The 27,697-nt window shown below is 35.7% G+C and overlaps 1 protein-coding gene across 1 annotated transcript in view; it reads left to right on the forward strand.

Moving 5' to 3' along the window:
• The window catches only part of hpse2 (heparanase 2), a 97,825-nt gene that overhangs the window by 58,740 nt on the left and 11,388 nt on the right, over window positions 1–27,697 (forward strand). Inside the window, exons 7-10 of the mRNA XM_065296048.2 lie at window positions 1,923–2,016; window positions 6,721–6,827; window positions 7,591–7,705; window positions 20,580–20,725. Of these exons, the coding sequence (XP_065152120.1) occupies window positions 1,923–2,016; window positions 6,721–6,827; window positions 7,591–7,705; window positions 20,580–20,725 (462 nt within the window). The remainder of the gene's footprint in view (window positions 1–1,922; window positions 2,017–6,720; window positions 6,828–7,590; window positions 7,706–20,579; window positions 20,726–27,697) is intronic.

Consider the following 27,697-nt stretch of genomic DNA (forward strand, 5'->3'; position numbering starts at 1 on the left):
TAAGTGAGTATCTGGCAAACGTGAGCGTCTTTTTTATTATAAACCCATTCGAAGCGTCTGCAGCGACACATATTTTGACATGACACGTGATGCACATAGGTTCACATGACGCACCTAACACATATTTTGACATGACAAGCCACACACATGACCGGCTAAATACATATTTCACAAGCTTCATATCTTGCGCCCTTAACTCTTTCCTCGCCATTGACGAGTTATACCGTCAATTAAGAGAAAACATTTGCATGAAAAAAATGTGTTCCTGGTGAGTTTTTAATGTTAATCTGTAATATCATGATTACCCACTTACCCAATTTATAAAAAAACTAAAGCAAAAAATTATTAATTAATTTTAACATGTTTTGATAATCGTTCTGAATTTGATCTCTAACAAAATTAATCCCTTCACAAAAATGCTATTATTTCAGCTTTTTGATCATTTTTTTTTACATATTAAGAGTTTATAAGCAGAGAAAAATATATAGATAGGATGAAAAGTTTGTTCCTGTTTTGTTTGTTTGTTATCAGTTTAAAACAGGGGTGGGGAACCCTGGTCCTGGAGGGCCACTGTCCTGCAGAGTTTTGTTCCAACCCTTATTAAATACACCTGAAAAATCAAATTAAAGTCTTCAGGATTACTTGGAAATGAAATTCAGGTGTGTTTGATTAGGGTTGGAACTAAACTATGCAGGACAGTGGCCCTCCAGGACCCAGGGTTCCCCACTCCTGGTTTAAAAGCAGAAGGTCTGTTCTTTCATTTGATATATTTTTATGTTTATATATGTATAGAATTTTTTCCTGGAAATCACAAAAAATGCTGGCAGGCAACTTTTCCAAAATAAATGGCTGGTGGGGCATGAGTTAAAAAAAGAAGTCACCGGCCGCCACTGGACATGGCATGCATATTTTTGTGTTTAACTTGATACATTTATAAAACCCTAAACCGAAGCAAAAATGGTAAGACAATAGGACAAAACAGTTGAGTAAACAATACATGACAATGACACATAAACAGAAATTTGTGATACGATCATGAAAAAACGTGGAAATTCATGACATTATAATGAAAATGAATCAAAAAAGTATGTGACTATAGGTACGTAATTTTGTGAGACTGGGCTGAAAAAATAGCTATTTTAAGCCTGGTAAACTTGTGTCTGGTGGAACAACCAACGTAAAACTATAAAAAAAAATGCTATTTTATCAAACACATTTAACTAACACATAAAAGTATATTCATAAATTTGATATCACAGGCAAAATCTTATACCAGCATCAAAGTAGAAGTCTGTTAAATGTAAATTCATTGTAAAGGTCAGGTGGTGCAACCAGAAAGTCAAAGGGTGCAAAGATTTACTAACAGCTTGCGCCAACGCAAACTATAATTTTGTCATTAAATAATGACTGTCGGGATTTACTAAAGACGCGCAGTGGATAATTAGCAGTGAACAAAATGTCTAGTTATTTTTACGACTGTCCTTATTGCATATGCATTTCTAGGAGCTTCCCTTTCAGAAGCAACATTGTTTTGAGAGGAGAATATTTTTATTCACGCAAAGCGATTTCATAATGTTTGAGCGTGTGTTATGATTGGTATTTACGCCATTATTACATGTCGAAAAAGCATGTCTTAAATTACTTTGTCCTCCAATTCTATTCGGTGTCCTATGGCTTCGTTATCTGGGATTGCACACCCCGAATTTTCCGCTGTGATGTCCGTGGAGCTGAACTCAAGATCAGCTCTGCTTATTTGCGACCCAGAACTAATTTGCGCTGCTCTTAGTTAAATGCGTTGGTCATTATGGAAATCAGCTGTTGCGTCTGTGTTTTTTAATTTGCGCCTTTTAAGCTACATGATGTGCATGTATTATTAGTTTTTTAATCGTAATTCTTACAAAAATGTTCTCTTATCTGTGCAGTTACTACATTGACAGGCGTGTGACCAAAGTGGAAGACTTTATGAAGACAAGACTTCTGGACACTTTGTCTGAGCAGATAACTAAAGTGCTAAAGGTAAGATTTAATTGTAAAGATGTCCCCAGTATAGAAATCACAAAGCCTTTGTTTTTCAATGCGTACTGTAAGTAAGAAATGTGCTGATATAGCACCTGTTAGGTTTGTTGTTGTTGTAGATGCATGTCCCTCCAGTGCTCATTAACTCTGTTTATCTCAAGGGCTTTATTGTCAGCTCCACCATCCAAACAAGTTGTCGCCGATCTGATAGGTGGCTTGCCGTTAAGGGAGCCCGGGTCAGGGTGCAGTATGGGAGGAAGAGACAGCTTCGGGTTTGATTGGGTTTACGGTTTACAAGTGTGCCATGATGGCTCAGCTGCAATGGGAACGGTCCCCTTTTGGTCTAATAAGTAATACCAGGTTTCACAACTTTTAAAACTTCTCTCAGGAGGCCCAATCTATAAATACACAGCTCTCCTGTTTTATGTATCTCAGACTCACACATCTGGTCGAGCGTTCCCCAGAAAGCAATGGAGAGGGGGGAATACTGGCCTTCCACACAAATATCAAACAAAAGACGCCTGCGTTTTACCTTCTCCCAGGCCGGTGGGACGGTTAGGACCCATTACATGGTGTGATGTCAGATGCTGTAGAACCTGATCTAAACTTAAAAGATTTCAGCTTTGTTGTAGCAAGTGGTTCTTTGACCATGAAATAAGAAGTAAAGGCACTGTTCCCCTTTGCTCTTTGGCACATACAGTAAGAGCGTTGGTTCCTCTGGCAGTCCTGTGCTACATCAGGTCCTGAAAGATGAGAATGTGTCTGAGTGTCAGAATCAGAACCAGTGTCAACATGAGAGAGTAGAGCTTTACTCTGGTTTATTATGAAATAAGCCAAATATACCCAACATGTGCTCTATTATTACCAGACTGTGACCCTGCAGCTAGGCGGTAGTGAGTTGTGCATTTTGTTTTAGTGTTGGGATCTCGTCCCAGTTTGAGCAGTCTGTACTTACTCATAGACTATTTACAGACAGTTTGATTTATATTGAGCACAAAACATATCAATCGCTGTTATCAGGGCTGGACTATCCATAGACGGGACTGGGCGAGTGTCCTGGGGCACCAGGCAATAGGGGGGCACCAAGGGCTCCAGACTGTGGCCAAAATGTTTTTTTTTTACAAGTACTCGTGCATGTGTGAGCACCCGTGACAAAACTACGGAATGGGCAACGGGTGACGCATATATCGTTTTATATCACCATGCGCTCAGTTGATTCTACCGATGGGTCTACGCAGCCCAGATTTAAAATTAAACATTGCAGAGATTAGAGATAAAAACAGTGGGAGAACTTTTAGCCTACATTAACACCAACAACATTATAGATGAGAATAAAGGTCTACATCAGTGCCCAGTTAAAAGTATGTATATTGCCCTGCCACTCACCTCATTACAGTATGCTATCTGGATATAACTTATTGTATATGTACATCTTATTCCTAGAATTAGTTAAGGGGGTTGTATGATTCTTTGGTTCATAACTTCCTGTTCTAAAAGTTTCATCAATTGTGCATATGACATGTGCAGCAGCTGGATCCCTATATATATATATATAGACGGTTTCATCGAACGCACGTGATACACGTCTGGATCCGAACTTCCGGTTTCGTTTATTTTTTAATGGTCTGACTAGTTACTAAACTGATCTCTTGAACGAATGCCTTGTCGAAAATAACAAATGTTTTGGTTTCCTAGGTAATCTATGTGTTGTTTTTTTGCTGGTTATGTAAATAAACTACGTTTAAAGAACTTTGTTGTTATTTATTCTTAGCGGAATTTACCGGAAGTTACGTGCGGACCGCGACAGCCGCTTGTTTATGTTGTTACTGCTGAAACGGTCTATATATATATATATATATATAATTTTTTTTTTTTTTTTTTTTTTTTGGAGGGGGGCACTTGAAATTTGGTCACCCTGGGGCACTTCACTGTGTTAATCTGGGCCTGACCGTTATGCTATTTTATCTGGAATGGCACCCAAGATATTTACTCACTTTTGCTTTCACATATATTAGTGTTTTGTGTGAGGTGACAAGAAAGTGATTTGATTTTCAAATGGATATTTATGGCCAAAATAAGGCCTTGCACACATACAGTGCAAAAAATGACTTTCTTATCTAATATTTTTGTCTTGTTTTTAGTACAAACACACTCTTAAGCACTATTCGAACAGGAATAGTTTTCCAACCTACGTTTAAGTTTCAACATGTCCCCCACGACTTCTGTGATTTTATGTACCGATTTGGACGGGATTAAAATTCTCAGGCTATTCCAGAGATGGGAGTGTCTGTTTCATGCGTTTGGGCGTTGCAGAAGAGCACGTGCTCTGGATACGCTTGTTTGTAAAGATTTTGCTTTAAATGTAAAATTATTACAGAACATTTAATTTATTATTTAAATTTTAACAAATCAAAATAACTTATACAAACCCTACTAAAGTAGCCTGTGTTTATATAACTGGCTACTTATAATAAACCCAAAGAAATGAAGAAATAACGATTAATAACAATTTATTATCTTTATTAATTAACATTACCATTTTGGAGTTGATCAAAACAAGGTTTAGTTACTTATTTTGATACTGATATTACAGTGGTCAGTCTTAACACTGTATGATATTCAGCTCGTCTTGATTTAATTATTTTATTTTGCCGAATGTCAAAAACCATCCATATCTGAATGAATGGGACTCAGGAAGTACAATATACGCACTTACGGCAGATCACGTTGGCAAAAACACGACAAGAACAGCGTTTTCAAAAGATTTGCGGGCAAACACAGACATTTGCATCCGGACGTGATTACGTTTCTCAGAGGACCTCTGAGTTTGGCGAAAAACTGCAGGTAAATTGCCCTGGAATTTTTACGGAGGTCATCAGAGAAAAGCAAAGACATGGCCGATTCGGACAGGATTAAAAACACAGAGGAAAAACTAATCCCGTCCGAATAGGGCTTTAGAAAGGATGTGTTAATTTTTTAAACATCTTTTTGTGTTAAGCTTTTAACACATTATAAAATAAAACACAAGTTGTGTTAAAAGTAATAAAAGTTTCAATAATAACACGTGGATGGGTGGATTCTGGGACAACACATTTATGTTATCCCAGAATCAACACTAATGTGTTGTTTTTAACACATCCGTTCTAAGCATGTATCTAAAAATTCTTAAATTAAGATGTACAGTATTTTCTTGATGAGCAAAATGACCTAAGAAAATAACCCTAGTTAAAAAATACACAATTGGAGTGAATTTGTGCTTAAAACAAGCAAACTTTTTTCTTAAATTTGTTTTAGAAAAAAAAATCTTACCCCATTGGCAGATTGTTTTGTTTGTTTTAATCACCAATTCACTTCAATTTTATGTTATTTTTTTTTTTGTCTAAAAACTAGACTCATTTTCTAAGGGTCATTTTGCTCATCAAGAAAATACATCCTAATTTAAGAATTTTTACACTGTTTTTATTTTAAAAACCTGTAGCGTTTTCGTGTGAGTTTTTGATTATCGTTTCTCTGGAGCTGTTCCACAACTGTGGAATGATCTGCTGATATCTCTGTAGCTGTCTTTAAGAATCGGCTAATATCCTAATATCAGACTTATCTTTTCTTTTCCTTTTATTTTTGATCTCTATCTATACATTCCTCCAACAAAAAAAAAAAAAAAAAAAAACGAACCAACCCATGGCTTTGTATACTGTGTTAGACTTGATGAGATTTCCAGTGCACTTATGTATTGCTGTTCTTGTGTTGCTATAATTGCTTCTATTGTATACCTCATTTGTAAATCGCTTAGGACAAAAGTGTCTGCTAAATGACTAAGGGGTGGTTTCCCGGACAGGGATTAGTTTAAACCAGGACTATGCCTTAGTTTAATTAGGAAATATAACTAGTTTTAACAAATATGCCTTCCTAAAAACATTACTTGTGTGCATTTTTAAGCATAACAAAGAGCACTGATGTATTTTAAGATATGTCAATGCAAGTTGTTTATAGTTTGGACAGCTCTTTCATTCATTTTAGTCTAGGACTAGTCTAATCCCTGTCTGGGAAACCACCCCTAAATGTAAATTAAATTGTTCGTGCCTAGGCGAGACCCTGCAATGGCTTCTGATTGGCTAACATGCTTTATGTTAAGAAATACATGGCCATCTGTTGGTTCAACATGCTCCTAAAAGCGCTTCATATTGGGTTTTTGCATGTTCCAGTGGACGTGGAGATTTAATTTAATGAAGAGTGGAAAAACTCAGTTTATAAAAAAATTTATAAAATTGTTAAAAAATATTTGAAGATTGTTTTCCAGTCTTGTTGCTCTTAATAACTCATCAAGCAAAAATCCACTTTATTTTCTAATTCCTGCATGTCAGACGCGCATGTGGATGGAGACGCATCTTTAAGCATTTAGGACGGTACAGCTCTCAAAAAACATACAAATAAAGATCATTTTAGATGTTCAAAGACTTTTCAGAGCAGTGGGATAGCTAGATGAGGGCTTAATGTTCTTATATTTATATAAAACCTCAATTTCGACCAAAATCAAAATTATTACTTTCTTTTGCTCATAGCTCAAAATTAGACTCAATTTGCCAGCACGGGTCACAAATGACTTTTTGGACCAAATCTGGCTACACATGCACAGCTGTCCTCTACTCTATTTCTAACAGTCTTTCTGGTTTGATAAAAGTTTCGTCTCTGTTTTTTGTTTTTCAGATTGTTCAAACTCACGCTCCTGAGAAACGGGTGTGGTTGGGTGGAGTTGGTCCTGCTTGGGCAGGAGGTACCAATAACCTGTCAGACACTTTTGCTGCAGGTTTTCTGTAGGTGGAGTTCTGTCACATCTGTATGATTGCAACTAACAAAGATTTTGATAATGTATTTATTCGATTAATTGAGAGTAACATGTAATACAATGTACACAGTAACATACTTCTGTAATCTTATTACTCATTTAATGTATGCTTAATGCATTTAGTAAATATATATGTACTCCAATAAAATGTTTTAGACCACGGCTGTGTAAAATATGGACAAACCCAACGGTTTGTTTAAATGAACCTACAAAATGTCTATATTTAACCCAACCATGGATTAAAACAACCAAGATCAGGTCAATTTAAACCCAATGGTTGGATTTGTCCATATATTCCCCAACCTGGGGTTGAAAAGTGCATCAAGGTATGACCTTTTTTGAAGTTTTGATATAAAGTGCATCTGTGCTTGTGTCACACTGTTAAAAATAAAGGTGCTTGATGACATAGAAGAATTGTTTTTGGCTGAATGGTTTCATAAAAAACTTCTAAAGAACCTTTCTGTTTCAACAAAGGTTATAAGAACATTTAGCTGAATGGTTCTTTGAGGAACCATAAATGTTTCTTCTGTGGCATCGCCTTTATTTTTAAGATAATAATAATTATATTTATAATAATAATAATAATAATAATAATTATTATTATTATTATTATTATTATTATTATTATTATTATTATTATTAATAAGAGTGCTTTTTCATAGCTGTCATTTGGTGTTTTCCTCTCATATAATCTATATTTTGATCATTGATTGAAACGTGTTTGGGTTTAGATGGCTCAATACTCTTGGTATCGCCGCAGCTCATGGGATTGATGTTGTGCTTCGACATTCCTTCTTTGATTATGGATACAATCACCTCGTCGACCAGCATTTTAATCCTTTACCTGTAAGTGTGAATCTACAAACACACAGAAACCAAATCGAAGAGGGTATTTACATCGTTTATGAAATAAAGGGTTCATTATAATGATGCCACACTGCAAAAATTATTTTTGTCTTGTTTTTTAGTACAAATATTTTAAAAATTTAAATCAAGAATTTTTCTTGAATTTAGTGTTTAAGAACAATGTTAAAGATTTTTTGCTTCCCCATTGGCAGATTTTTTTGCTTGTTTTATGCACAAAATCACTTACATTTGATATTTTTGGTCTAAAAACTAGACTTATTTTCTTGGGTCATTTTGCTCATCAAGAAAAAGCATCTTAATTTAAGAATTACTAAAAACAAGACAAAAATACTAAGAATTTTTTTGTTGAAAATAATTTTTTGCAGTGTGCATGTAAATTTAAGAAGTTTTAGATATTTGTACTGAAACAAGACAAAAATACTAGGTAAGAAAGTCATTTTTTTGCAGTCCATAGAGGAACTATTTTTGGTTTCCCAAAAAACATTTAGTTTATTTCTTTATTACCTTTAATGGTCTGTAGAACATTTAAAGCTCCACTGTGTAAGATCTACTCCCATCTAGCGGTGAAAGTCTATATGACAAGCAACTGAATATTACTTTCTAGCCCTCCCCATTCGGAACGCGTTTTAACTCGTACGGTGGCCCGGCCGTGTCATGCCAAGGTTAACATGGCTTCCAGTAGCTACAAAGCAAAAGCAATGAGAAAAAATGAACAATTTGCAATGTCCTTTGCCTGTGATCCATCAATGCACACAGATTTATGTTTAACATGAAAAAAGTCTGATTGTCATGATATGTCCGCTTAAAATCACATACAAAAAGCAACCATGACGGGTTTAAATGGACGCGAACTAATATTATGTCAAAGTACAATGCTTATGTTTTAAGTAAACGTTACATGTCCGTGTATATGTAAGAGCTTTCTCTCAGATTGGTGAAAAAAGATCGCGCAACTTTCACACGCTTGTAAAATGAAACGAAAGACGCGCAGATCAGACGCTTTTATCAGAGTATTATGTCAGACATTATGTCAGAGTACAATGCTTATGTTTTAAGTAAACGTTACATGTCCGTGTATATGTAAGAGTTTTCTCTCATATTGGTGAAAAAAGATCGCGCAACATTCACACGCTTGTAAAATGAAACGAAAGACGCGCAGATCAGACGCTTTTATCAATGAAAGGCTAAAAATAGCGCTGTCACCGTGTGTTTGTGCTAGAGGTCAGAAAAGATGAAAAACATTTATCTCAGTACCTCAGATTACATAAATGGGCGGAGAGACGGCGTGTGTCTGTTGAACACATTAAACCACATGCATGTTTACACTAACAAGTGTTATGCATAATCATGCTAAAGTTAGCCAAGGAACTATAAAACTTCAAGTTTACAACATGGACTGTATAGATGTAACGTTAAACGAATATGCTGAATTACCTGTGGAGAAGATAGAAAGTAGCAACTTCAGTGTCCCATGAGCCCCATCTTGGAAAACTAACTCCAATAGTGACTTTGGTCTTGATGTTTTTCCTGTCACGTTGTCGTTTAAAATCCCCGTTTCGCATCCTTGGCGATTTGTTTTAATGTCCTCGAGAATATGTCTTCAACAGGCTTTCAAATCAAAGCATTAGATCGCAGGTTCATCACGGTGTGCGGTTGTTGTAAAATCCGAAGGATTCAGCTACGCAGGTCACAGGCTGGATACGTCATCAAGCCTGGTTTATTTAAATTAACTGAGCATTACATTCGCAAGTCATACGCATATTACATCAATTTACAATTAACTAAGAATAATTGTCAGCTTTATAATTGTTAATATTCTGAAATAAGACTGTCTTGATGACGTATAGCGCCTACACATGCAACCTCTGGAGGCTTCAGCTGGCGGCCAGCGTGAGTGTAGAGTGAAAGCGCGAAAGGCGGAGCTTGAATTTCAGGAATGTCCCTCGTCGGCGAATGTATTTCAAAGATGGAGGCACAACATGGATTCAGCCAGAGAGCGCTTCGACGGTATGCATTTTAAATAGCAGATTCTACACTTACGAGAATACTTTGATTAGTGGGTGGGAAGTAATTACACATGAATGAGCACATACTTTTGAAAGAAAACATGGGTTTTTGTTAAGAAATAACTCAATAAAGTACACAGTAGAGCTTTAAGTGTTTCAGAAATATCCTGTGAAACCACACATGACAAGGAACCTTTTAGGAACCTTTATTTTTATATAAACATACACTGAGCCACGTTAATGTGTCTCAGAGAAATTTACTCTAACATTAACATTATAAAAGAGTTTGTTCCAGTCCTTCATTCTGATTGTTCAATAGCTGTGTTTTATTTACGATAAAACACAGCTATGACTTTTACACCCAACAGTTTTGCGCATTGGCATCAATTCACCTAAAGCCAAAGTATGGCAGACTTTGGTGACGTCATTCAATGTTGCTTACTCGACCCTGTCATACTGTACATGCTGCAGCAGCAACCACACTTAAATATCACAAAAAAGCACAATACACTTTACATAATCTATTGATAAAAACATCATGGAATTAATATGACAAATTGATATGCATGACAAATTCATGCAAAGGCAGAACATTATTTGCAAACAAAAAAAAACCATTACAACAGCACCAGGCTTAAAATACGATAAGGGCGCGTGCACTTATTACACACATGCATAACAGTATTGAGACAGTCATAGATACAAGTAGCTGTTATAAAAAGGAAACAAAAACTGCTTAAATAAGTTAAAATAAGTCTTACCTTATGATGACCTTGATTTCATTTATTTTTAAATAGCAAACATTTAATGTAATAATGAGTACGTTCCTTAACTTGGAAAAGTAGAATCTATATAATTAAATATATTTAAAGTTGACAAAGTTCTATTGTTGAATGTTTTTGCCCCATGTGGCAATTATGAGGTGACTTGAGTGCAAACCGTATAGGATGTGTCTTGGAGGGCATTTACTCGTGATCGTATAGCCATCCAAACAGTTGAAGCGCATGAAGTGTAAATACCCTTTAAAGCAGTCAAAGCTGTTTAACAGTCAGACATAACTATCAGATTCAGGTCAGATGCCACATGCACTAAAGGTTACGCAAATTAACACCATACGCTGTGATCTGTGTGGTATGCTTGTTACCTTATCATGAAAAAAACACTTGGTTCTTAACCGTGAGACTTTTACACAGAGACGGTTTCATCGGACGCACATACGGTTAACTTCAGGTTTCCTAAAGATGAGGGGAGACGGTGATGATCATGGATCACTGTTATGTGAAGGGAGGTTAACATTGTATACATTATATATTACACATTTACACAGTAACGTTAGCTCAGGGTAGTTTTTTATACGTTTTAGCTATGATATAAGGTAATCTACGTGTTGTTTATCAGAAATAGACTACACTTAAAGGACTCTGTTGTTATTGATTCTTTGTGGAAGTTTAACAGAAGTTACGTTTAATCCACGAAAGCTGTTTGTTTATGTTGTTACTGCTGAAATCGTCTATAAATGACTGGGCAAAAAACAAGATTTTTGAAAAAAATTAGTTATCTCCTTTTGTAACCAAACTCTTCATATATAGATTTGTTTAGATGTTTATGTTGTTTAGATAAATTAGTTGTTTTTAGTTTGCAGTAGCAAATCCCAGACAGCAGACGACTCCGGCCTGGATCCGGTGCAGATATAACCCGAAGTCAGCGGATCAGGCGCGGCTGATCTGATGTGGCTCCGCTGGCTGGGAAAATGTACATTTATGTATTTGGCGGACGTGTTTATCCAGAGCAACTTAAGTGCATCCAATTCATATACAGCTGCTGACTCAATGCTTTACCAATTGAATTACAGGAAAACAGCAAACAAATTTGCTTTATCCTGCTTGGATTAAAGGGAATTTCAGTATTGTACAGTATGAAGGATTGCATGAGCTCCCTCTATATGCATCCCTGTTAGGGGTTTCACAATCACTGTTGACAATAACACCATTATTTTAAAAAGCACATGTTTATTGATATTGATATTATAATTTATATTATAGATACACATATAACAATATCGCTAAGAATTCAGCACCCATTTAAAATGTTGCCTTAAGAGTCACAATAGTTACAAACTCTCTTTTCGTTTTCCTTATTTTGACTTTTGGGTATAATTAATTGGCCAAAAGATGAATAAAACTGAATAAACAATACTATAGATACTGACAGTATTGTAAAAAAAAACAGTATCGCAATAATCTCTGTTTTTTCTCATCCATGCACTGCAAAAAATGATTTTAAAAAAAAAAATCTCATGTTTTCAGTAACAATATCTAAAAATTCTTAAATTAAGATGCTTTTTCTTGATGAGCAAAACGACCCAAGAAAATAAGTCTAGTTTTTAGACCAAAAATATCAAATTTAAGTGATTTTGTGTATAAAACAAGCAATAAAATCTGCCAATGGGGTAAGCAAATTTTTCTCGAATTTTTCTTGAATTTAGTGTTTAAGAAAAATGTTCAAGATTTTGTTGCTTACCCCATTGGCAGATTTTTGTACTTGTTTTATGCACAAAATCACTTAAAAGAGCATTTCACCCATAGAAACATTAATCTTTATTGCAAGTGCGTCATATTTGTAGTGGAAATGTAACATACATTTCGAATTGGGTGCCGAGAAAAGGGGTGTTTGTAGTCTCACCCCCTCAACAAAGATATTGGACTTCCTTTTTTCAATGATGCAAAATGATGATTTTTACATAATTGAAAAAAGGAAGTGCAACACTAAAATCTGTATTTCTCCTGTATCAGCGGCAACTGAGGAAATGATGCAAGACCATTCAAAAACATGCACTGAGGTTCTAACTATACAAAGCTTAATGCAAATGGGTGAAGTGTCCCTTTAAATTTGATATTTTTGGTCTAAAAACTAGACTTATTTTCTTGGTTCGTTTTGCTCATCAAGAAAAAAATCTTAATTTAAGAATATTTTGATATTTTTACTGAAAACAAATCAAAAATACTAAGATTTTTTTTCTTGAAAATCATTTTTTTCAGTGTGATAAGCATGTAGTCAAAGTCCAATATAACAGCACTAATCTCTATAGTGCATTGTAACGTTAGCTATTCGTTCTGTAGCACACGATTATAGACAGAGCTAGATCAGCTCAGTCACCTTACGGCTTTTCCCGTGGGACCTATTAGCCAAGATGAAAGGTGGTTAGTGGTGTTGAATACTGGGCAGCCGAGGCGAGCCGCACTGAAATTCAAGCCCGAGTCAGTGTCACCTGTCTGCCAGCCTCTCTACATGTGTGCCCTACTGTGTGAAACAGCCAGATGCTGACAGCGATGTAACCTGAGACAGGGACACTCCACAGGTAGCCCCACCCTCCAGACCGCTGCCAACTCTAGCCTGAATTATATAGACCTTGGTCTATCACAATATTCAGAGGTCAGCACCCCGAGACAGAGCCAACAGAAGACTTCAATTAAATTTGTATTTGATATTTTGCTTTTAAAATATAAACACTGTTAACAAGTTTAAGTGAGAAAATACAGTTAGGGCATTTTAACTTAAACCAGTCCTTCTTCAGCAATGTTTCATGTTCTTAAACATAACATACTTTTGCTTACTTTAACTCTATCTGCTTATTGAGATTAGTTTAATTCGGATGGACCCCTGCCTTTAGGTTTTGCAAGCAATCCTCACTATCTCCAAATGCTGATGAGCTATTTACTGTATTCATGGCCTTTTTATTGCCAACCGGCAGTGAAAATGTGTATAGTGCAGAATATCCACACTGTTAACCCTCATTTGTTTTAACCCAAATAAATAAGTAAACTTAACCTAAACCCTGAAAGATTTTTTGCTAAATATGGCTATATAAATGGTAAATGGTAATGGACTGCATTTATATAGCGCTTTTAACAGACCTATGGCCATCCAAAGCGCTGTACATGTTGCCTCACATTCACCCATTCACTCACACATTCATACACCGACGGCGGTGTCAGCCATGCAAGGCGCCATCCAGCTCGTCGGGAGCAGCTGGGGTTAGGTGCCTTGCTCAAGGACACCTCGACACTTGGTCCAGTGGAGCCGGGGATCGATCCACCAACCTTCCGGTTTGTAGACAACCTACATGAACCACTGAGCCACTGCCGCCTATCAATAAATGGCTATCAATCTGCTAAAAACATAATTCCTACACTTTTACTATATTAAAATCACAAAAAAGATCGCCAACGCGGTTATTTGTAACAGTGAAGCATAACAGAAACACACTAAATTCATATTTTAAATTCACATTAAATGTTAATATAATCATACATGATTTTCGAGGATACACCACTCATATTACTTACCAAACACAATGAAACACATATAGCAGCATTGTGAAGCAGTGTGACTTTCTTATAAGGCATTTAGCTTGTCGCTGTTGCCCCCTAGTGTTACTCGTAATATATAAAAAAAGATAAGTATAAAGTAGAGGGCCACCAGTAATAAAATATTAAACCATTAAATCTATATTATTCACACATTATACACAACTCATTAAAATATAAAAAAATTACTAGTTATTATTAACGATAATCATTACCTACAGCAGAGTTCATAAAATATCACCGTTGACTATATTAATGAAATGTCCGAAAATGTAAAGCGAAACGGTAATTTCATCGATTTACCAGCAGGTGCCATTGAAATGAATGGGCTTCAGTGCTGCGTTTGGAACTATGCGTCACTACCGGTCACTACATGACACGCTGTTACTTCCGCATTCCATTCTTACAACGGACGTCTATGTGAGTGTCGTAACTCTATTATTATACGACTCTGCCATCATTGTGATCAGTGTTTGAATTTCATCAGCTCATTTGCATTTTAAAGGACACACCCAAAACCATGTTTTTGCTCACACCTACAAAGTGTCAATTTTAACATGTTATAATAAATTATCTGTGGGGTATTTTGAGCTAAAACTTCACATGTGTACTCTGGGGACACCAAAGATTTATTTGACATCTTTAAAAATCTCATAATATGACCCCTTTAAGAGCTCATATTTTTACTTTATGAGATTTGATTCTTGTTGTTGAGATTTGTGTGTCTCTGTGTGATGTTGAAACCTTTGCAAGGTGGCCTTTTTTGAGAGTTCTCTTAACATTACAAGTTTTATAAAACTATGTTAAAATAAGCCATGTGAAATGTTGTTGACCATTTGTAGAACAGGAAATGTTTTGTTAATCAAGAATATATCGCTTAAACGAGACATTTTATGCTTAGTGAACGAACTTTTTTAAATTGCCAGCAATATTAAGTAGATTTGACTTAAATGTACTTATTTGTTTAACAAGGCAAATTTGACATTTTTAGGGGCAACAAGTTACCCTATTTTTTTTTTTTTTAAATTGAATCAACTTGTCTGTGCTTACAGGGACAGCCAGTGCAGATTTTATTTGGAGTTAAGCCTGTTTCGACTGGAATAATTTGATATGACCTAAGCAAATAATTGATTATACAGCTCTGTACTTGAATGTATGCGGTTTTTTCCCTGTCAGCTACAGAACAAGCACCTTTAGATAAACTGTGCTTTGTCAAATGGCCCTCACAAATTGCAAAGTGCTCTCTTTTTCCTGCTCTCCTTTCAATATCTTTTGTTATTTAAAGGGCCAATCGTCCCCTGCTAGGATCGCAATGCTTTAAACATAGCTGGATGTCTGTAGAAACCGCCAGATATCCCACTGCGAGAATTCACAACAGCCGCAACCTGACGGGTTCCGTGGAAAATTTACGCCTCAACCTTTTCTCTTTAATCCTTTACTGAGACATGAGTCCTACTTCCTTTTTTCTTCACACCTTTACTTCTTCATCTTGGTTTAGACAGCTCTCTTTTATCAGATCTTACTCCATTCTTTCATATAATTTTTGTGTGGATCCGATTTCAGTCGAATGAGAATGTTTTCTGTCCTGCATTTAAATATACACTAATATGCTTTTTTGACTGCAGTTTTGTCAAAGTACTGAAATCAAGCGTGTTAAACAAACAGTAGAGGCCCCTGGTGGGCTCAGTGATATCTCAGAGACACAATAGTGTGGATATTCAAGTACAGAGAGTTTTGCCCTGGCAAAAGTACTTTTTTCTGTTCTGTTTAGTGCTTGCAGTTACACACTTCCCTTATAAATGTTATTAAAATAATAGTTTTTTTATTGCACCCAATGTGTGATGAATGTGTTATAAGGTGTGATGATATCCAGATGGAATTAACTCATTCACCGCCAGCCAAGCAAGCAGACATATCACCCTGTAGCCCAAGACAGCTTGCCCACTGAAGCTAAGCAGGGCTGAGCCTGGTTAGTACTTGGATGGGAGACCACCTGGGAAAAACCAGGTTGCTGCTGGTAGAGGTGTTAGTGAGACCAGCAGGGGGTGCTCACCCTGTGGTCTGTGTGGGTCCTAACTCCCCAGTATAGTGATGGGGACACTTTACTGTCAAAAAGCACCGTCCTTCGGATGAGACGTTAAACCGAGGTCCTGACTCTCTGTGGTCATTAAAAATCCCAGGATGTCATTCGAAAAGAGTAGGGTTGTGCCCCGGCATCCTGGCCAAACTTGCCCAAACTGGCCTACTAATCCTCCCCTCATACTAATTGGCTATATCTCTCCGTCTCCTCTCCACTGATAAGCTGGTGTGTGGTGGGCGTTCTGGCGCAATATGGCTGCCGTCGCATCATCCAGGTGGATGCTGCACATTGGTGGTGGTTGAGGAGATTCCCCATTCATATGTAAAGCGCTTTGAGTACTGAGAAAAGCGCTATATAAATGTAATGAATTATTATTATTATTATTTTTTTTGAAAAGTTCCCTGCCAGCGTTTTTAGTGATTTTCACAAAAGTTTCACAAAATGCCTTCCAGGAAATTTTCTTCTAAAAATATATAAACATACAAATATATCAAATGAAAGAACAGACACGCTGCTTTCAAACAAACAATAAACAAACAAACAAACAAAACGGGGAAAACCATTTTATCCTATCTATATTTTTATTTGCTTAAAAACGATTAAATATGGGTATTTTTCTTTAAAAGCTGAAATAAATGCATTTCTGTGAAGGAATTTTGTTAGAGATCAGATTCAGAACGATTATCAAAACATACATAGGGCTGGTTTCCCGGACAGGTATTAGCTTAAGCCAGGACTAGGCCTTAGTTTAATTATGAAATATAACTAGTTTAAACAAACTTACCTTACTAATTACATTACTTGTGTGAATTTTGAGGCAAAACAAAGGGCACTGATGTATTTAAAGATGTGTCAGTGCAAGGTGTTTTTTAGTTTAGCTCTTACATTTATTTTAGTCTAGGACTGTCGGGGAAACTGCCCCATAGAGTTTAATATTAGTAAAAAAAGTTTTGGCTTCAGTTTTTTCATAAATGGTAAGTGGTAAGCCATCTAGTGGATAATCACGGTATTGCCGATTAACATAAAAATTCTTCAGAAATTCTTCAGAAAAATTCTTAATGCAAATGTTTTTGTTCTTAACTGACGAGATAACTCGTCAATGGCGGGGAAAGAGTTAAGTGGCTGCTCATATCTCCTAAATGCTCAAGAATTTAGTGATTTGATTCAAACGTCTTTTTTCTTAATGCGCATTGTCATTAAAAATGGTCCCAAGCTGTCAATGGGGCAGCAACCTTTAAAAGGTCATAATATGCACCATTAAGGTACAGATATGTATTCATTTGGTACCAATTTGAGGTACTAATATGAACTCTTTACAAAAGTGTACTTTTTGAAAGGGTACTGCCCAGTGGCGGCTCGTGACTGCTCACCCGAGGATGGGCTAATTCAAAATAAGTGTTCGGATTGTCACGTGTGTGGTTCCCTTTTCCAAAATATGTGTCCTGCGTGTCGAGAGATCCTGTGTGCATCACGTGTTTTGTCAAAGTAAGTGCCTGCTGCACACGCGTCAAAACCGTTTATGATAAAAGAGACGCTCGCGTTCATAAAATACACGCTAGACACTTCCTTAACAGTAAACTTTGTTTATGCATGAGATTATGCGAGTATCAGGCAAAGGCGAGCGTCTCTTTTATCATAAACCCTTTAGACGCATCTGCAGCAGGCACTTATTTTGGCATGACACGTGATGCACACAGGATCTCTCAAAGCGCAGAACACATATTTTGAAATTACGAACCACACACATGACAAGCTACATACATGATGTGACGAACTTCGCATTGTGCGCTCCAAAAAAAAGAAGTCACCAGCCGCCCCAGTGACAGCTAGGACCATTTTTTCTGAGACTGCAGTAACTGCAGCTCTCGGGTTGTGAAATGTTTAACGGCTTATCACCAAAATTGATAAATATTTTAATATACAAGTTGTATCTGCATCTACATCCAGAAGCTTTGTGATTATGACCATATACTAAACTACCGCCGTCTGATCGTCATGTATGTTTTAGTCCTTAATTTAGAAAAATATGAAGCCTTTGATCGAAATTACCGCAGTGAGGTTTGAGACAACTGAGAAATATTTCACTATTTAGCCAACAAGGGAATTATTTTCAATGTACTGTATCGTACTGTAACAGTTCATTCAGATCTTTGATGTTTTATTGCATTGTAATCATCACATTTTAATTATGCTTTTAACTCTTAAAGGGATAGCTTACCCAAAAATGAAAACTGTCATCATTTACTCACCCTCAAGTTGTTCCAAACCTGTATACATTTCTTAGTATAAATTAAAATATTTGTAATCAAGCAAGCAGCAGGATTCCTACTTCCATAGTAGAAAAAAAATTATGGTGCTCAAAAACGGTTTGGTTACAAAAATGCTCTTTGAATGCTCCCTTCACTCTCAGATAAAAGGTACAAAAGCTGTCACTGTGGCAGTAACCTTTCAAAAAGTACAACTTTGTACCTAAAGAGTGCATAAAGGGTCTTTTAGAAAGGGTACTGTCCCTTAAAATTTAAGGTTTCAGAGTAGAGGTCTTCACGGATCCGCTTAGGTCCGAATACCTGAGGTTCGACCCAAGACCAGAGCGGGTTCGGGTTTAAAAGTTTCATGTGTGCCTCGGACATGGGTCGGGTATAATAATAGCAGCATCGGGTCTCGGGTAACTTCAAACTAATGTGTTTTTGGCGAACTTGAATCTTACGTGTTTGTCTAGATGTCCTTTTCCAACCCCTCCTCTGTTTGCCAAGAGCATTGTGTGGCTGGCGGTAGGTTAATTTTCATTGAGACAAACCTGTCAATCAATTGAAATGCACATTTTAGCGGTTACGTTGGTATATGAAGCAGCAGGCCAAATTGGTTTCTTTCCATCTGACTGGGGTGTGCAGAGCTGTAGACTGCACACACGTTGGTGCTGTTTACATTCGCGTCCAGCTGGGTTAAAAAAATTGCCACTGGTTCAGGTCGGACTCGAGTCTAATTGTCTTGGGTTGGTCTCGGGTCGGGTTTTTCTTAAAAAATCTATATATTTATGCACGTTGGGTATGGGTAAAAGTGATTCGGGTCATTTCAGGTCAGGTACATTTTTTTGGGACCTGAGAAGACCTCTATTTCTCTTTGGCTCTGTGGTAATGTTAAAACATGGTTCTGCCTGTTTGGGTATTCTCAACCAGCCCCGCAAACCAACAATGCATTAACAAATGCCACGAATTTGGAGTGGGACCATCTGTCCTGCCAATGACAGAAAGTGGGAGTGTATCACTTCTGTGTGACTCCTGCTCCATTCAGTGACACTATTGGCAGAAATGACCCACTTCATCTTTAACAGCACACGTGTTTTGTTAAGTTTTCAAAACAGTGCGTTTTTGGTAAAACTGCAGATCCACCCATTTCAGAGTCTCGCTGCCTATAGCAGATGCTGCACAATGTACAGTACACTGCCGGAGCAAATTAACTTAACGTTTCCCTGGCAAAGAAGCCTTTAAATGCTGCCATATGCAGGATTGCATGGGAACTTCCTGATGCACACATGCTGCTTTGAACCGGTTCAATTAGGTGTTGAATTTAAGAACTGATGAGAGGTATTAAGAAAGATCTATTGTAGTCATGCTTTATATATTTCTGTTATGGTCATGGTTTCGCTGAATCATAATTGATTCATAATAGGAGTCTTGCCTTGCATGATAACATTTTGCATGGACTGATTTTTTTTTTCCATGAACATTAAGAATTAATAAATCTTCTGTAAACATGCAAGATTTAAGCTTTTCTAAGAATGTTGAAAATGTTTCCTTGATGCTTTAATGTAGCTTTTAAGGCATGCTTACTTTTGTATTTGGTTGTTTTGTAAATGCATGTACTAATAATTTGCAGTTTCCTGTGATGACAAAACTACATTCTGTTTCTCTCAAATCTATGAGCATGTATTTTTTGGCCAAGAGGAGACAAGTTTTGCTTTTGTTGTTTCTCAGTTTTAACCGTAAAGTCTTCCAAAGAAAGATTACGGTTATATTTCTCCACTCAAGTATCCAAGAAAATGTCTCACCCAATAAAAGGCAGAGGCACATGTGCAGTTTTTCTACCTCAGGAAAAAAGACCTTTTGTCCTTACCAAAGTAAAGGCAAATATGTAAATAATTGCATAACATCAATGAACGTATATATGTAAAAAATTGCAAAGTTTCTTTTTAATAATTTTAAAGTAAAGCATTTTTAAAAAAAGATTTGAAGTTAATTTTCTGCTGGCAACGAAATGGCACATCTGTGCTTTGTCTGTAGTCAAAATCCTTTTGCATGATTCAGGTTTCTTGTAGGTGTACCACACTAATCATGTGTTCACACAGCCCAGCTTCAGTGATGTTTTTTTTATTCTGTGACATTTGTGGTTTTGCATTTCAGGATTACTGGTTATCTTTGCTTTTTAAACGTCTGGTGGGTCCCAGGGTCCTTGGAGTGCATGTTGCCGGTCTACAGAGGAAACCACGTCCTGGACGAGTGATTCGAGACAAGCTCCGCATCTATGCACACTGCACCAGCTTCAACAAGTGAGTTTACCAAACCGCCCTCATCCACCTATCCATAAATACACTTTTTTTTTAAGTTTTAAAAAGGATGACAAAATGTTTTGCATATTATTCGCATTTGTTATTAACATCAAAGTCACAAGTCCAATCAAACTATAAAATTTTGACTAAAATGCATCTGTCTCTTATTCAGGGGACAGGTTGCGTGACATGCTCTCATTTCAAAAACCATAAACAAAACATAAAACGGCACAACCCAAACTAGAAGATAAACATGGTTTGTGCCGACCGCGGGCTGTTTTATGCAGAGAATTATTGGATGCAGATAACATAAATCTACTAAAATTGAATTTTGTTGGGATGCAATGTAAAATATGCGTAGTAGATCATAATTTTGCTGCTTGCCTTTTAAACACTTTGTATCCGAGGCACGCCTATGATTATGTCTAAGTCTGCAGCTCACTACAGATAAAAACAAATGCGCTGTACCATAACATGTTTGTATGTGTGTAAAATCATGTGTCTTAAATACCTGTAGCGTTACCTCTCCGCATACCCCCGGTTACTTGAGAACACGCCTGTGGTACAGGATTTTAAAGTATACCTGTTCATTCTCAAACACATAAATTAAAGGGTCCAGACAGCCACTCTTTCAAAGTGAGAGCCCATAAAATTGAACAAGTATCAGTTGTCAAGTGTGAGGAGTGTCTTTCTGCATCGTGAGAGCCGTTGAAAGGCACCAGAAGCTCGGCCAGGTGAGAAGCCTGTTTTAGGCGGGGGCCAAAGAGACAATAGGAAGGTCTGTACCCAGGCCAGATAAAAAGTGCCATCGTTCTCTTTGATGATTATCTATTACCACAGAATGATGTGAGTGGGACCTGCCAGCTTTTCACCAGCAGTGTAGGTTTACGGTCCACAGATCCCTGTGTCTCTCAGCTCAGTTACAGACCTGTGTCACAGCCTATAGTGCCCGCCCCTGGCTTCAGGATTTCTTTGGAATAGATGTTTGTCCTGCAAAACAGCGGAAATTACTAGAAAACAGGTGTATCGGTTTTCAAATTATTTTAAAGTTATTTAGAGTTTGATGTAGTTAAGTTATAGGCGTTTTTGAAAGTGCCGTTTACTCGTTTGCACTTCAGATTAATAGGAAAAAATATTGACTGCATTCATGGGGGCTATTTTTTTAATATACAACAATAAGGAAATGTATTAGGCATGCACGAAAATAAAAATTTCAGTGCTGATACTGATATTTGATTACTTAGAATGACATCTAGTGATACCAATAAATAATGGTATAAAATAATTTTTCCTTGTTTTAATTTATCTTGAAATCCTAGAAGTACATTGTCATCCAATTTAAAGTAAACACACAATATGTGATTCGTGCTTGCAAAATGAGTCTGAATGAGCACATGACAAAATGAGTTATTTATATTTTGACATTCTGTCTAAAAAAAAAACTATGATTGATTTGTATGATTTGTTGGAATCTGACACAAAATGACAGAGCTACATCTGTTTGAAGTTGACAGAGTCAGTAAAGTCAATTTTGAGAAAAATCCAGTTAAAGATTTTTTCAAGGTTTAAAATCTTAAAAAATCTTAAAACCTTAAAATCACTGGTAATCGAATAGATTTGGCACACAATAAAGTCAAAATTAATACTATAGAAAAATATATGTTTAACTTTTTTCTTTCTTTTATTGTTTGATTGACATTGACACAGAGAGCTTTAAAATCTACTGCAATGCAAGGATCTAATAAAATCTTACACATCAGATATTTTTCCCCAACAGTTAACCAAACATTTGTTTAAAAAGGACACAATTGGCACTGCCGTGGTTGGATAGTGCAGATTAAGGGGCGGTATTATCCCCTTCTGACATCACAAGGGGAGCCAAATTTCAATGACCTATTTTTTCCACATACTTGATGAGAATGGTTTACCCAAACTAAGTAACTGGGTTGACCTTTTTACGTCTAGGTTGATAGAAGCACTGGGGACCCATTTATATCACTTAAACATGGAAAAAGTCATATTTGTATAATATGTCCTATAACAGATTATATTTGCATGAATTCTTGTCAAAAGATTCTGCAAAAATTCTGCAAAAAATTACGTTCATACTTTTTGTCTTGTTTTCAGTAAAAATAGCTAAAAAATCTTAAATTAAGATGTATTTTCTTGATGAGCAAAATGACCAAGGAAAATAAGTCTAGTTTTTAGACAAAAAATATAAACTTGAAGCAAAATTAGTGCTTAAAACATGCAAAAAAATCTGCCAATGGAATAAGAAAAATATTCTTGAAATAAGTTAACTTTTTTCATAAACACTTAATTCAAGAAATATTTTCTTATTTTATTAGCAGATTTTAGTAAAAAGTAAATTCACTTAAATTTTATATTATTGGTCTAAAAACTAGACATATTTCCCTGGGTCGTTTTGCTCATCAAGAAAAAGCATCTTAATTTAAGATTTTTTTGATATTTTTACTGAAAACAAGACAAAAATTTTAATTTTTTGCAGTGCTGTGCACATTCCGATTCATTTTGCCAGCACAGGTCGCAATAAATGAGTTGTGTTTTTTTCTGGCCCTTTTGAGTACCAGGATATAATCTGCTCCAGTCATCTGCTGTTTTTATTCATTTGGCCAATGTCCACACTGCAAAAAATTATTTTCATGAAAAAAAATTCTTAGTATTTTTGTCTTGTTTTCAGTAAGAAATATCTAAAAGTTCTTAAATAAAGATGATTTTTCTTAATGAGCAAAATGACCCAAGAAAATAAGTCTAGTTCTTAGACCAAAAATATAAACTCTAAGTTATTTTGTGCATAAAACAAGCAAAAAAATCTGCCAATGGAGTAAGCAAATTTTTCTTGAATTTTTCTCGAATTTAGTGTTTAAGAAAAATCTTCAAGATTTTTTGCTTACCCCATTGGCAGATTGTTTTTGCTTGTTTTATGCACAAAATTTGATATTTGTGGTCTAAAAACTAGACTTATTTTCTTGGGTCATTTTGCAAATCAAGAAAAAGCATCTTAATTTAAGAATTTTTAGATATTTTTACTGAAAACAAGACAAAAATACTAAGATTTTTTTCCTTGGAAATAATTTTTTGCAGTGAAATAGTGAGAAAAATTGCTATTATCTGTCGATTACGATTATACATGTAGGCCGATATATCAATGCATCCCTAAAACGTAACCCCAACCACAATAGGATCTCAGTTAGGGCAATTAATTTTGTACTAAACTAGAAAAACTCAAATGAATGAGACTTTTGTTGCTATTACGATGTAGCCACGACCTCAAATACTGCACTTAACACGTGTATGTTTCTGTGTTACATATAATGTGATTTTATAAGGGTATAAGATTCTGGCCTTTGGATTATAAATTCTGCAACCATGAGATACTTGAGAATAGATAGAAGATATCTGCTTACAGAATCATATTGACAATTGAGGCACATTGAGAAATTCATTACACCGTGTCTTATTCATCATACGGAAACTACCACAAACCAGACGAGTAATCTTTGTAAATGGCATGAAACCCAAAACATCTGGTCTACAACTAAAAACTATGTGCTGTATTGTTTCTGGCAAGATGAGATTTTATTTTACGCTATTTTGTAAAGAAAATGCTAACTATATCCTATGATATTATTATATTACAATATATTACAACTACTGTATAATCTTATGAGTCCAAGAATTCCTTCCGTATCACTGGAAAAAGGACTAATGTTTCGAAATCGTTGTTTTTGTAACGTTATAAACCTTCTGGTGAGCCTCTTTCAAGTCTATTGGTGTTTAAAATAACCAGTCTAGTGAGCCATGGATATGCTTTCAGTATCTTTGCTAATCCATCACAACACCCTTATACAAAACAGGCCTCCTTTTCTGGTGCTTTGAGTGGTTTCTACAGTCCACATTTCCCCAGGACCAATCGCTGACATCAAACACAGAAATTCATGTTTATGTTCCACATGTGAATGCTGGAGAGGAACATTGTTTCAAAGTCTTGGACAGTGTTTATCGCTTCTCGATCTGTTCGTCTGATCTAATGTGCCCTTCTGGAAAATATCTACCCGAGTTACCAAAGTCTATTAAAACTGAGACACCACATATGTATCACATGACATAAGAGATGTTTTCATTACACAGACTTGGTTTGTCCCTTGAACTCTGCTCACTCTGCACCAAAGGTGTAAAGATGCACATGGCCCGGGTCGCTTATGATCGGTGAGATTACTAACAGGTTTGCCAGATTTGACCTGTGCAGACATGTGGTTTTCACTACAGCTGTGTTTGCCTTTAGTTTTATGTCAGAATCCTTTTGGATTTTTATCATGTTGCCTGATATTATCTTCAGTTAATACTCCCTGAATCCTGTGCTTCAGCAGTTTTATCCTGAAGGATACATCGCTATAAAATAAGCACATTCATCTGATGTGTTTAAAGTTACCCCTGTGTGTTTTGAGAGGGGGTAATGCTTTTACAATTATATAAAAACAATCATCTCTTTTAAATGATGTTGTTTTGGGACCTCCCTATCTCATATTATTTGCTTGTAGCTGAAATAAATCACAGGAGGTTTCGCACACACTGTAAATGAATTTCTGGGAACAGATTTTGCGAGTTCATCACCATAGTTTTGAATGATGAAGATTACAATATTGCAGTAAAAAGACACAATAAAAACTTTATTTTAATTCACATTCTTAAAGAAACAAGATTGGAAAATTGTTATACTTTTGTAAGGTCTTTTAAAATCTTTTTTTTTTTCATGATATATACGCTAACGTCATAAAACAGACGTGCAAAAAGCAGTTCAGATTGGGGACAGATGGGTAACATGCAGAAAACAATACAGTAAAGATAACAAACAAGTGGACAAACAAGAAAGAAACATATACACGGTATCCTATACTTCCATATCACTATTTATTATTAATGTTATGGAATTTAAAGGAAAAGGAAAGTTGTTTTAATAATATACAAATCAAAGTAAGAGAGAATTATGTGCATACTGTATAAATAAATATTTTCAACGGATTTAGTATTTATGCGTTCTTTTATTTATCACTTACAGTTACTTACATTTTCGAGTTTTTACGAAATATTTTACAATAAAAATTAGAAATGATGGGAAGCAGGACAGTAGAACGACAATTTAAAAAACAGAAAAGTCTTCTTGACATGTTTAATGTCAGAAATGTCAATAATCACAAGATTGTTACAGTATTATCTGAAGGCTTTATAATGTGTTCTTACCAAACTTGTCAGAATTTGTGATGTAATTTTTTTTAAATCTTAAACTAAAAAAGCAACTACAAAATCATTTTGATTTATTTATTTAATGTTTATTTGACAGGGACAAATGCATAAAACATTGCTTTATAAAAAATACAAAGTAGATTCCATGCATACAGGTTTATAGCCAAGACTAATTTGCAACCCCTGTCCCTGGTTAGGCTTGTTAGGTTAAAACAGAGATTACAGAGTATTGAAGCAAAAATGTATAGCTATTAAAATACATAAAATAAATACATCCCATACATAAAAAAATCGATTTTTCGATTAATCGTTTTTTTTTTTTTTTTTTGTGGTCGACTCAGAATCGATTCTCAAAGAGCAGAATCGATTTTTTTTTTCTTTCATATTTATTTCTGCAAACATTGAACGAAAGATTAACGTTAATCAAATTACTAGTCTTCTTCACTAGATGTCACCCTATCTTTTGCTTTGTGCGAGGTTACCAAGGAGGGAGAGGCAAGCCTGTCATTCATTAATTCAGTGCTTAAAATGGCGGTTTCAGGTGCTTCATCGATTTTAATAATTACCCACTTGTAACCTGCTGTTCACTGTTCTTTTTATTAGTATAGTATTTGTATTTAATCTATATTTATTGAGTTGAATCGAGAACAGAGTATAAAAACCGCCTCGAGAACCGGAATCGAAAATTGAATCGAGAATCGAAATCGAATCGATTTGACAGCTTGTGAATCGAAATTGAATCGATCTGGAAAATCTGAATCGATTCCCAGCCCTAATAAAACAGAATCTAGACAAATTTCACATACAAATACATTGTTTTATCCTGTATAGTCAGTGTTCACAAAGTTGTTTCAGTTTCAGCCATTGCTTTAAATGTGTATTAAAAACCTTTAGTCATTTCAATGTTTTAATTTCTGATGGTAAAGCGTTCCACCATTTTATGCCTACGTTTTGCGACTATACAGTTTCCACTTATTGTGCCTCTAGTTCTTTTTCTGCTCTTTTGTTTCACTACTATATTTCTGGTACAAGGTTATTTATACACTTAAAAATTAGTTTTAAAAATGAATAATTTACAAAACTGTCAAAACTCAATATATCATGCTTCCTTAGGATTATGCAATGGTGCCATCTTATAGGTTTCTGGTCCATTACTTTTAATGCCTGTTTATATAATGATCTAATGGGTATAATTGTTGTTTGATTGGCCTGACCCCAAACAGTAATGCAGTATGATAGATGAGAAAATATCATAAAATACATAAATTGCTGTGCTGCCTTAATGGGTATATATTGTCTTATTAATCGGAAGCAGTTTAAGTTTGTCTTGACAATTCTGCACAGTCTCTCTACATGACTATCATAACTTAACTTATAGACATAACTTAAAATGAGAATCTAAAGTAACCCCTAAAAGTGTAAATTCATGTAGGCTACCTCTTCTATCTTCTTCTCATCAATCTTTATTCTAAAATTTTCATTTATTTTTCTTTTTATTGAAAAACAGATAGAGACTGTCTTATCATAGTTTAGGGTCAGATGATTATTTCGAAGCCAGTGTGATACACCATTCAGTTCTTTTGAAAGCATCTCAGCTGCAATCTGAGGAGTTTTTGCTGAGACATATAAAATTGTGTTATCTGCGTACATTTGGCATTTAGCCTTTTTGCAACTGTCTGGAAGATCATTTATATATAAACTAAAAAG

The sequence above is a fragment of the Paramisgurnus dabryanus genome, chromosome 20, assembly GCF_030506205.2.
Source record: "Paramisgurnus dabryanus chromosome 20, PD_genome_1.1, whole genome shotgun sequence".
In the NCBI taxonomy this organism is placed as follows: Eukaryota; Metazoa; Chordata; class Actinopteri; order Cypriniformes; family Cobitidae; genus Paramisgurnus; species Paramisgurnus dabryanus.